General features: G+C 40.6%; 2 protein-coding genes and 1 long non-coding RNA gene across 7 annotated transcripts; 2 read left to right on the forward strand and 1 right to left on the reverse strand.

The window, feature by feature from the left end:
- Nucleotides 1–3194: 3194 nt before the first annotated feature.
- LOC112285169 (long chain acyl-CoA synthetase 6, peroxisomal) lies at nt 3195–5822 on the forward strand. Its single transcript, XM_073535271.2, has 9 exons — nt 3195–3198; nt 3306–3310; nt 3439–3497; nt 4144–4215; nt 4323–4404; nt 4546–4651; nt 4920–4996; nt 5118–5162; nt 5467–5822. The coding sequence occupies exons 1-9, from the start codon at nt 3195–3197 to the stop codon at nt 5623–5625; spliced, it is 609 nt and encodes a 202-aa protein (XP_073391372.1). The 3' UTR covers nt 5626–5822.
- A 1449-nt stretch (nt 5823–7271) lies between these two features.
- LOC141045664 (uncharacterized) lies at nt 7272–9678 on the reverse strand. 2 transcript variants are annotated; one of them, XR_016504036.1, is made up of 5 exons: nt 9540–9678; nt 8768–8897; nt 8494–8628; nt 8087–8175; nt 7272–7667 (listed from the first exon to the last, which is right to left on the reverse strand). It is a non-coding gene; the product is annotated as an uncharacterized LOC141045664 (long non-coding RNA). The 2 variants fall into 2 exon arrangements; XR_012217961.2 differs by lacking the exon at nt 9540–9678 and adding an exon at nt 9090–9216.
- LOC112285170 (protein MOR1-like) lies at nt 7535–10179 on the forward strand. 4 transcript variants are annotated; one of them, XM_073535578.2, is made up of 7 exons: nt 7535–7670; nt 8103–8260; nt 8344–8441; nt 8559–8714; nt 8831–8917; nt 9113–9207; nt 9351–10179. In XM_073535578.2, exons 1-3 carry the CDS (start codon nt 7611–7613, stop codon nt 8369–8371), a joined length of 246 nt encoding a protein of 81 aa, XP_073391679.1. In that variant the 5' UTR covers nt 7535–7610; the 3' UTR covers nt 8372–8441; nt 8559–8714; nt 8831–8917; nt 9113–9207; nt 9351–10179. The 4 variants fall into 4 exon arrangements, with proteins under 4 accessions (XP_073391679.1, XP_073391678.1, XP_073391677.1 ...); XM_073535577.2 differs by lacking the exon at nt 8559–8714 and having other exon boundaries at nt 9351–9551; nt 9736–10179; XM_073535576.2 differs by lacking the exon at nt 8559–8714 and having other exon boundaries at nt 9351–9506; nt 9736–10179.
- The last annotated feature ends 953 nt before the right edge of the window (nt 10180–11132 follow it).

Consider the following 11132-nt stretch of genomic DNA (forward strand, 5'->3'; position numbering starts at 1 on the left):
GGCTTGGGTACTCTCTAGCATCCAAGCCTTCCTGTGCAAGGATCGTTAAGATGTTTGCCGAGAGTCGTTGACAAAAACTCTGAATTTCCGGGTCACCTTCAATCTTTGTGCGCAGACTCAGCTTTAGTCGAAGGGCGCTGCTGTAAGTTCAGTGAGAGGAAGGGGTCGCCGCCTTCCGTTCCCAAATTACCCAGGCTATCCGGGCACGAACTCTCTTAGTGGGTACTCTTACCAGCAGACTGGGCTAGATGAATGCTCTCTGCTAGCCGAAAGCTCTCCGCCATAATCATGCGCTCTTTATCCTTGTTCTTGGTCTCATTTAATACAATAGCAACCTTGTCATGTGCATGGGTGCAGGGGCATGATGAAGCTCCAAACCGATGTCGACTTAACTGCCTAGCAAAATCTTCCGTAAGCCTTCCAACCTTGCAGGTTGTCACCTCAAATTTCGCACCTTCTCCTAAATATCCCAAGTCAAGGAGCACAACCGGATAGAGAGCATGGCTTTTATCGCAAGAGTCTAGAATTGCACTTGATTGAAGGCTGTCTCTTGTCCTTCCGCCAGTGTCCACCAAATGAGTCAAGAGATATCCTAGCGCTTCTCCAAACGTGAGAATCACATAATCGTAAAAAAAATCACCATCTCCATCAAAAGCGCAGAATTGCTCAAGTCCTTGCATGAAACTGCGAACTAAGAAATCATGGGCAGCTTGCCACTCTCCCTTCAATGCATTTACCAGTCCCTTGACTCCTTCCACTCGAATCTTTGACTTAATACAGCTTGATCCATACTCCGTTATGTTTAACAACTCTTCGCAAATTCCCAAAGCTTCTGCATAAAGTCCCTCCAAAGCCTTCAAGCCTGCATCTGCAAACCTGGTATCCAGTAAGGCCGCATCCCTCTTATTCTCTGCATCAGTTGGCTGGTGAATCAAGTGCCACCGATGCTCCTCCAGTTGGCTCTGAATTGTTGTCCAGTTCACCTCCCCAGACAAATCCTGTAAATTCGACTGGGACACACCAACCGCTTGCAAAGTAGCAAGTCCCAATTTCTGAATCCAATAAGTTCTCATCAACTTCAGCTTCCTCTTCCCGCTGCCGCTGCCACAGCTTCGCCTTCTTCCGAATGCGACCAGGTTCCGCTCCTCGATCGTTTGTAGGTGGTTTCATAGCTTGTTTGTTCTGGGTCACGTTAGTGTCTATTTTGGAAGAGTGGTGATGGAGGGAGAGTGAGTTCAGTTTGTGATTGCTTGCAACATCACAGTTGGTGTTATCGGCGACGCAAAATTAGAAGGTTTTCCTCCCAGGTCGGTTATTGTTTCGGTGCGACTGAGAGGGTTTGAAGTTTCGACTTCGTGTAGGATCTTTCCAAACTTGAACAGCTGTGGTTTCTTGTGGGTTTTTGGGATTCTTCCGGGTGTGTCTAGGGTTTGAAGTTGCGTGATCAAGCCAGATGAGTGAAGTTTTTTTGTCTAATTGAAAGAAATTGTTCTAGAGTTCGATTTTATCAGTCATGGATTTCTGCGGTATTTTATGACGGTTGGATTGGATCCTCCCCGAAGTGCAGTACCGCTTCAGTGCTACTTTTTAAATTATTTTGAAATTTTGAAATTTGAAATTTTATTTATTTTGTTTATTTTTCCCTTTCAAAATTGTTAGAGATTTTGGTTTATAGCTAAGTAATGGAGCTTTTGTGTGATGATGATGAGTTGTACTGTGAATTATGGCTAGCGGAATTTTTACGTCGATTGTTGTGTCGTTAGGTGAGAATTCTTTGGTTTCTATTGATGCTAAATTTCTACTGTTTTGAATGCTAGATTTGAAAGTATTAGCGCTAATTGATTAATATGCGGAACAGATATCTCTGTGAGAGTTCCCTAGATCGTATCTGTAAGAAGGATTGAGCTTTGGAAAGTGTGTGTCTGACGTACGCTACATCCAAGAAGGCGGTTGATGGCCTTGTTTTTTGGAAATTTTTATAGTGGTGGCATATTCCTTACACTTTTGAACAGAGTAGGTTATCTGTGTTATACGAAGGGAATATTCTTTTACCTGGATTCATAGCAGGGTGGGCCCTACGCATCGAACTCTGTGATCCTATCGCGCAATTTCCTGTGTTCAGTCGCTTGGTGTCTTCTTGGTGAACGGTGCCATACACATCTAATTTGTCTGTAGAAGCAGAGTGTTTCTTCTTCTTATCGTTGCATAAGAAAAACTTCGACTTACGTTTCCTTCTCTTTCAGATATATGTACTTGTCCAAACCCACTTAGGAGAGTTCCTTGTTCACGTGGTTTTGTTTGGCTGTTCAGTTGGGAAGGCTGCTACAAGCAGAAGTCAGAAGAGGACCGGGAGATGGAGGTAAATCCCGTGGCGATGGAGACTGCACAAAGGCGGCTGCGCATTGTGAATGCGCATTTGAGGCTGAAAGCATCGGGTATGCATTCTACTCTACTCAATTTGAGTTTTCTCTGTGACAGCTTGATATATTCATCCTAGGAAGAGTAGAGAGGTGCTCAAGGGAATGAGTAACAGAGGTGATTGCTAGCGATAGACGCTAGATGGTTTGGTTACTCATCTCGGTGAGAATTGAAAAGACACTGTGTTGAGAGCGAGCATAAAGCACTGGAATTCCTTTCCTGTGGTGCGTAATTCCATAGTACAGATAGCGTGCATGCTGCCTCCAAAGTTCCATGCCTTGATGGCCTGGTACTGATCAAGATATGGAGAGATTTTCTTATGTCTAGCTTAATTTGCGAAGAGCATGATCCAGCATTTTCACATAGGGGACTTATGTGTTTCTTGTATCAGTATCTAACATTTTCGGGTGTCTGAAAGTGAAGCTTCTATTTTAGTGGAGGAGGGAAGATTTAGTAACTAGTTCATTTACTGCTGTTGTTGTCTCTATTCATTCTATACCTGAAAGAGTTATACTCCTTGTTACGAATACTAAGTTGTCCAGTTTACTAAGGTGTTGGTTTGAATGTAGCTCGTTTGCAGGGATCTGTGTTCTCTCAGATTAGCGGAGAGGTTGTTAAGCTTTGACTCATTAATGATGCCGCTGCGGTTATCATGAGTTGGGATCTTAAAGGTTTGGTAGCTCATGATTTTCTTTTGTGCAGAGGATCCTTCACAACTGGAGAGCCAACCAAATGCTGGCGAATATATTATTGGTATATAAATTACAGTAGTATCGATGGGTAAGTCATCAATTTTCTCTTTTTGACGCACTTCGCTGGTCCTTGAATTTTTTCATGTTACAGTTATTTAGGCTGTTATGAGGACGATTTACCCCCTTACATCTCAGCTCTGGTTTGCGTTTGCATCTTTGCGCTGGCTCAGATGTTGATTTGGGTTTGGCTAGACTTTCGAGTCTGATTCTGGCTGTCTGATCTGCACTGGACCTCATTTTGCGTCCTTGTTGCCTGTGCTGTGCTCAGAGGAAGGCTACAGCGTTTTGCTGCCAGAGATTGAGCACTGGGAAATGGAACGTTCATAGGTAACTGGTTTTAAACGTGCATCTATTTTTAGCTTTTCAATCTAAACACTTCTGTTCAACTTTATATGCGGTCTTAAAAGTTACATACAATCAGATGATGGGAATCACTTTCACGGGATTTGCTGATATCCGTAGAGAGCTAGGCCGCGTTAACTGTTGATCATAATTCCTTGAATATTTTATCAGTCCATTTCTCTACTTTCTGTACACTATCTGCCTTATATATTCTTTACGCACCATGTTTCACGAGGAGTATAGGTGATAAATTATTGTAATATGCCTACTTGGAGACTCATAACTGCTGATTTAGTTAGACCATTAAAAGACAAACTTTTATTATGATTTGGCTGTGATTGATTTATTTCAGATAAGTGAAGTCCCCGCTTGAACTCATGAGTTATTGGCCTGATCACCCAGAGATCCGAACCTTGCACAACTTTGTGCAAGTCACCTATGATTTTTTGGTTTACTTGATACTCTCTTGATGGGTAGCGAACACATCGATTCTTCATCAGCATCTGAAACTGCTTCAACCATGACTATGATCTGTTGTACAAGTTAAGCAATAAGGACGTTCTATATCATACTTTAAAATCATCGTATTATAATTAGCTCACAGTCCCTTGTTTGTGTGGATTTTTTGAAGGTACGCGAAGGCAGCTTTTGCGGAGAACAAGTGTTTGGGAACTCGTGTTATTGAAGATGGTACAGTTGGCGAGTAAGACACGTTTTCCTTCATTCTTGTGCATAACTATGCCGCCAATTGCTGTTTGTGTGGCGAACTCTTGCATCCGCGGTCTTTATGTCTGCACTTTCTACCTACAGGTATAGGTGGATGCCCTATGGAGAAGTAGGGACCGCACGCACTGCAATTGGATCTGGTCTTGTCCAACATGGCATTCTCAAGGTAAGAACTAGACGAGTCTTGAGAGCACCAGAATGAGCAAGATCTTTACACATTATGATACCTCTGTTGCTGTTACTGTTCGTTGTTTTCTCCTTGGAAGAGTTGTTCCGGCTTAGCACTGTTGTTTTGGGTGATTCGCAGGGTTCATGTGTGGGATTGTACATGATCAATCGAGCGGAATGGATCATCTCAGAACTAGCGTGTGCTGCCTATTCTTATGTGTCTGTTCCACTTTATGATACCCTTGGTAAGTTGCAACGTTTATCAACTTGTGCAGAAAACAACGATTGTCATGCTTGCGTTTGTTTTGTTATGTTAGTTATTAAGCACCTAGTCGGTGGATTTAAATGTAGGATTATCTTAAAAGTTGTGAATCCAAACTCAGAAAGGCAACACGCATTTTGGCAGTAATTGATTGGCGCTACTGTCTTTTTATATGTGACACTGTTGAAAGCGTTCTTTCTCGAGGTAACGGAGGGGATATGCGTGCATGAACTTATAAAACTCGTTTCCAGGGGCTGATGCTGTTACGTATATTGTCAACCATGCGGAGGTTGCTGCTGTGTTTTGTACTCCAGACAAATTGCAGACTGTGAGTTCCTGCTGCGCACTTTTATCTTTCCATTGAAATTTGTGCAACCAGTTGAGAGAATTATACCAGGTCAGCTATTTTGGGAAATTCTGACAATTCTTTTTTGGATGGGTTGGAGCAGCTGCTGAATTGCCTTTCGGAGCTTCCAAGTTTACGACTCATTGTAGTAAGCACTGCTGGAATTCTAGATTTGGCCCTAGAAATCCCTTGTTATTGCTTGCATAGCCGATTGTATTCTAGTTATGTGGTCACTTTAGGCATATTCAAGTATTATGTGGTAGTTCACACCAGTCAGCTTGCAACAAAGAATGTGAGATTAGTGCGGTTCTAATCCGTTAGATAGGCCCTCAGTGTGAGATCATATATTGCTGAGGTCGTGTGTTTAATTTCAATGCTTTGATGCTTTTTTTCTCGGTGGCTCTTGCTTTGCTTTCATTTTGCAATGAATTCAGCATTGATTGTGGTTGTAGGTTGTTGGAGGTGCTGAGCATTTAGTACCATCCCTCCCATCCCAGTCAGGCATTGAGATCGTGCCCCACTCTCGTACCCTAAACCTGATCGTACCCTACAGCAGCATTTTTAGAGGTTGTCCTACATCTTTTGTTTGGAAGCCGCGGGCGGGTATATAACTTTGAACAAGACACCAGCTCCCAAACGTGGCGCGTACTGAGTATAATGAGGTTGCCCTGGCGACCGGGCATTTGGGTGCCTGTGCCGGACTTCATCCACGCGCAGACTGTTGCCGTAAATCTGGTATTAACCTCAAAGCCCCTTTGGTTCCTTAATGGACCTGTTAGGGTCCACGCTATTCTGGCCCGGTCCCCCCCCCCTTTTTTTTTTGTTTTTTTTTTTTTAACCATCACAGAAAATCACATCTGACCAATCAAGAGTAAATAAATGCATTCATCCAGATTTTCTTTAATTTGTTATCGAAAAAGTATTGCATTTTTGAATTTATACCAGGTTTCGGGTTTATTTATAGGATTGTCAAAATTATTTCTTCTCTTTTATTAAATAATCCAATTTCAATGGAAGTCAACCATTTTCACACCCTCTTAAGTAGGGCATCAAAAAAAAACTTGTCTTCCACATAAAAATTAGAGGTTCTGATATTATTTAGTTCATAGTTTATCCATCGCAAGATGTAGTGTATATCTTCTTTTTGACAATTTGGATTTTCATTCTATAACAAATTGAGGTTATGGGTTAGGAAACTCTATGAATAAGGGTTTAGGTTCAGACAGTCCTCTCTGTCATCATTAGAGGCTCCGGAATGTATCCTATGTGTATGTACAGGGTTTCTTTTGCATCAAGTGCAAGATTATTTAAGCATTATTGGATCATTAAATTCATGTGCTTATTTTGTGCTTCAAGTGCATTCAAGGTTGCATAACAACATTTTCCTGCAAGGCCAGGTTTTAGGACACTAATCCTGTAAAAAGATCCAAATTACTTATTTTCTATGTAAGTTGCTTACTCTCTGCGTAAGGTACTTTTCATACTATTCATGTAAGTAGCTGAGCAAGACCAAGGTATATTAAACGTTGGGGTGCAAAAGGAACGATTTCACCAACAACTACAGAGCCCATTACTTTGTATTAGGGTTCACTGGAAACAACGATAGTTAGGGTGGACTAGGATTGATCTCAATGACCTTTTGGTTTAATAGCCTCCATTTCATCCCAATAGATGTTAGGGTTTTCTACAAAACAACGATAATAATGGTGTACTGGGGTTGACCTCATTGACCTTTTGGTTTTATAGCCTCAAGTTCATCCTAAGTAGTCAATAGCACAATAATGGCACCTGATCAATTCGGTTTATATACTTTTAGGACAGCAAGGAAGCAAGCTACAGCGATGTTCAGACCCTATCTACTTTGTTATTTGATTGATTGCGCACCATAGGATTTTTTCAGCATGTGTTTGTTTTTGCGGTCATATGAAGGGCTACAAATTATGTATTGTATTGGTAGCTTTTCATGTCTGGTGATATTTGATATTAAATTGTCTGGGCTTTGGCAGAGGCAAATAGGTCCTAAACAAACTAAGACATCAGCCACATTAGCTTCTAAGGCACACGACACACAAATGCAGGGCCAACACTTTTCAATCTCAAGGACCCGCACAAGGTGCCTATTATTCACTGATTTATATCCCAGAAGTGGTGTTGACATGCATTTTCCATTGTTTTAATCTGATTTGAGGTTTCTGCTCTATTTCAGGCTGATCGAGAAAGCTTAAATTTTCGAAAGTACAAGTTCGAGGATGCTGCAAGGAGGGAACAACCACATGATATTGAGGTAGTGTTTTTCCCATTATTTTTCATGATTTGTGGATATATTACTAACACATGGCTGGCAGGTCACAACAACTTTTAACTTGGGTCTTGCTGGGGCTTCTTCAAGCTCTTGTAAATATGTGCTCAACACTGATCTGATGCAAGTACGTGTTGAAAGTTTAGGGCTTTGGGGCCATATTTTAGGTGTACTTTTAGAATCTGACTTTGACCTTCTTTTGCGCAGACATTCCAACTTGCACGAGCTGTGAAAGAAGGCACTTTGCACAACCTCATCACAGAGCTTCTCATTTGGCTGCTGGACGAGCGGGTCCTGATGACGGATGACGAAAGTCAGCTGGTGATGGCCATGAATGTGCTCATGCTGAAGATACTGGTAAGTCAACTCCCATTTATTAGAAGTGTTTGTAAAGTGAGGCAAAGAGACCCTGAGTTTTGACCTCTTTTCCCATTTTTATTACTAAAATCAGCGTTGACTAGCTCTAAATATCTATAATCAGCTCAAAGAGGAAAAAGGCAACTAAGATTCATGGTACAACATGACCTTTCTTTGTTCCTCCTCAAAGGTGGCTAAAACTAGTTCTAACTTGAGTTTCAGAGACCACCAAGCTCTTCGCTACTTAATAGTTTAGACACTACCAAGCTTTTCTACTGATTTAATAGAGTGAGGAAAGAGTAGTATTAAAATCAAAAGAAGGGGGTATCTTATCGAAACTTTGGGTGACTTTACAGATATCTCAATTGCCTGGTTTTTGAAACTTGAATTTTCCTAGGAGAATTCGATGAACTTACCTGATTTTTTTTTCAGGAAAATGCGGATCGCACATCGGCTTTCATAGTCTTGATCTACCTGAGGCGTCCTTTGGGTTTATCCAAGTTTGCTGCTCGTCAACAACAGGGAATAACCAACGTCAGAAAGCAGAAATTCTTGGATCTTCTTGTGAAGTGCCTCATCAAGCTCCCAAGGTACTGGTCTTGCATGTGTTGAAGCTAAACTTTCACTACTAAACGTAGAGACCTTGGACCTGATAAAAAATTCTCGGTGGCAGGTTCTTGGCCCCACTTTGCTTGAAGTAGACCTTGATCGAATTCTCCAAAGCATTCATGACTATTTTGAGGAGCTGGGAATGGCAGAAATAAGAAAAAGGTACCAGTTCACACACTTTTCTGATTGTGGTGAATGTTTTTGGAGATTTCACCTGATTTTGAAATACCTCAGTCCGGTGCTTTTCATCATGCTCTGATGGAAATTTGTTGCCACTAGGCGGGTGCTGATGGTAAGCCTTTGCGCATGGTGAAGACACTTTTACATGAGCTAGTGAAACTCCGTGGCACTGCAATCAAAGGTCACCTTTCGTTGGTGCCCATTGATGTGGAGCCCCAACCTATCTTTCTGGCTTATTAAGACCCCAACCTCTAGGTGACTTTTTAAGACCGAAAATTCTAACTCTGTAATTTAGAGGTATATCCTACCTGTGATGTTTGGGGTTTTGTCTTCTTAGAGCTTTTGATCCTTATCTGTGTGAAATCTTGTAGATCTTGGGAACATCGGGACAAACGCAATGCTCTCCAAGTAATAGAAGCACGTCACCGTCGAATCAATCTACCGAGGCACAGCTGAAAGTAAGTTTTACATCTTACGTCTACATGGGATACATTGATACCTATTACATCAACAGGATCTATGATGGTGATTTATAATATATATTGATAATTAAGATGCAACTTCTGACTTTTCTCTTAGTTTTAATAATCTTGTATAAGAAATTTTGTTCAAAAACAGGGATTCTTATACTCATGTGTTTGTCGGTTATGCAGCAAGAGCTTGCTGCAGTGTTCAAGAAAATTGGTGACAAGCAGACATGCACAATTGGACTTTATGGGTCTACCGCATCACACAGCTATATCCACAGGTGCGAAACCGTCACTTGTTTCTACAAAATTCGTCAATAAAATATGGTTTTTTGTTTCGTATGTTTATATTCATATCCTTCTGATTTGTGATGTTTTTGTCCTGGTTTATTATTTAGTGCTGATCTGATCAAAACAATGACAGTGATCAAGCGCAAGCCATGAGTCGCTTCTTCCTCTCAATGTTTCTTTCTGAAGAAGCTCATTGATTCTCGTCCACGGATTTCATCTCATCTCATGAAGGGTAGTATTCACCAATCTTGAAAACTCATCTTGCTCAAACCAGTCCGGTTAATAAAATGTGAGTTCAAAAGTACCAACAACTCGAGCCTACCTCAACCTCAAGGTTTGTTGATGTATTTTTCGGCATAGTCCAAATTCCACCTGTTGCGATGTTCCAACGACACGACTAATATGTTATACAATTGTCCTCTAGACTAAGAGTCTCCTACATCTTTAGATTCTTGCTACATTGTGTATATCTCGGCTTTCATCCTCTAAGCATTGCTCTCGGTGCTTCCTGATTGCAGCGAAACACTATAAACATGCAGATCCCTATTAGGTTTGGAAACATTATCGGGTCTGACATATGTGAAATACGAAAAGACGTTCAGATGTTAAAAGATCCAAACAATGAGACACTTCTCCGCTCCAACTGCAAAAACAACTATATATGACGGATAAAATGCCTTTCTGGATTGTCACAATGGTGCACGGATTTAGATCCATCCTAACGCTTGGGTTTAGGCACATGCTCGGTTATAGGCTTATCTACCTTATTTGGTCCGGTCCTTTAATTTCTTTCTTTGACAACATTTTTGGAGGTTGTCCCATATCTTTTGTCTAGAAGTCGCGGGCGGGTATATAAATTTGAACAAGACCGCTCCTCTAGAATGCGGCGTGTACTGAGAACGATGAGAGTACCAAAGCGATCAGATACGTGTTTGCCTGTAATTTCTAACAGCTTCAGTTTTGTTGCCTTGGCCGTCTGGTGTCCTATATCATCTCTAAACATTTGCCCGTCTGGCCCAGTATTCCATTTTTTGATGTATACCAGGTTTTAGGATAATTTTTAGGATTGTCAAAATTATTTCTTCTCTTTTATCAAAAATCCAATTTCAATGGAATTCATGCATTTTCACACCCTCTTAAGCAGGGCATCAAAAAAAAATGATTGTTTTCGACATAAAAATTAGAGGTTCTGATATTTTTTGGTTCACAGTTTATCTATCTTAAGCAGGGCATCATAAAAAACTTGTTTTCGACATAAAAATTAGAGGTTCTGATATTTTTTGGTTCACAGTTTATCTATCTTAAGCAGGGCATCATAAAAAACTTGTTTTCGACATAAAAATTAGAGGTTCTGATATTTTTTGGTTCACAGTTTATCTATCTTAAGCAGGGCATCATAAAAAACTTGTTTCGACATAAAAATTAGAGGTTCTGATATTTTTTGGTTCACAGTTTATTTATCGCAAGATGTAGTGTATATCTTCTTTTTGTGAACAGAACATGGTTGTGTAGTAAGAAGATTCAGTAGTTTCCTTTAGTTATGCAACCAATTCCAATTATACTTACATGAAAATTAGATTTGGCATGCTTCCCAGCTCGGGCACAGTTTGTGTCATTGAACTACTCCGCAAAATCCTGAAATAGATTGGTTGGATCAAACCAGGGACGTCAGACTCAGTTACCTCTAAAGGACCAAGGCTATATTTTCAAAAAACACACAGGAAAACAACTGTTCTTAAGGTCACTATAAAAGATTCAAACATTTTTTGTGATTTTTAACTTCTAACCGTAAGATCTTGTTAGATACTACTAGAATAACTTGCCAAAGTTTTTAGATAATTTTTGACCACACGGATTGGAAGATTATAGCATTTAAACCAAGCTCAATAGTCTTTTTGCACTGTGATTTTACTAG

Source organism: Physcomitrium patens, chromosome 7 (genome assembly GCF_059467195.1).
Source record: "Physcomitrium patens ecotype Gransden chromosome 7, ASM5946719v1, whole genome shotgun sequence".
Taxonomy (NCBI): Eukaryota; Viridiplantae; Streptophyta; class Bryopsida; order Funariales; family Funariaceae; genus Physcomitrium; species Physcomitrium patens.

Excerpts from the sequence above, each read along its gene's own strand:
- LOC112285169 (XM_073535271.2), top strand. Across the intron at positions 4,405-4,545 it reads TCCAACATGGCATTCTCAAG|GGTTCATGTGTGGGATTGTA; the intron begins GTAAGAACTAGA and ends GGTGATTCGCAG. Across the intron at positions 4,652-4,919 it reads TCCACTTTATGATACCCTTG|GGGCTGATGCTGTTACGTAT; the intron begins GTAAGTTGCAAC and ends ACTCGTTTCCAG.
- LOC112285170 (XM_073535578.2), top strand. The coding sequence starts at position 7,611 with ATGACGGATGACGAAAGTCAGCTGGTGATGGCCATGAATGTGCTCATG. Across the intron at positions 7,671-8,102 it reads TGCTCATGCTGAAGATACTG|GAAAATGCGGATCGCACATC; the intron begins GTAAGTCAACTC and ends TTTTTTTTTCAG. Across the intron at positions 8,261-8,343 it reads TGCCTCATCAAGCTCCCAAG|GTTCTTGGCCCCACTTTGCT; the intron begins GTACTGGTCTTG and ends TCTCGGTGGCAG.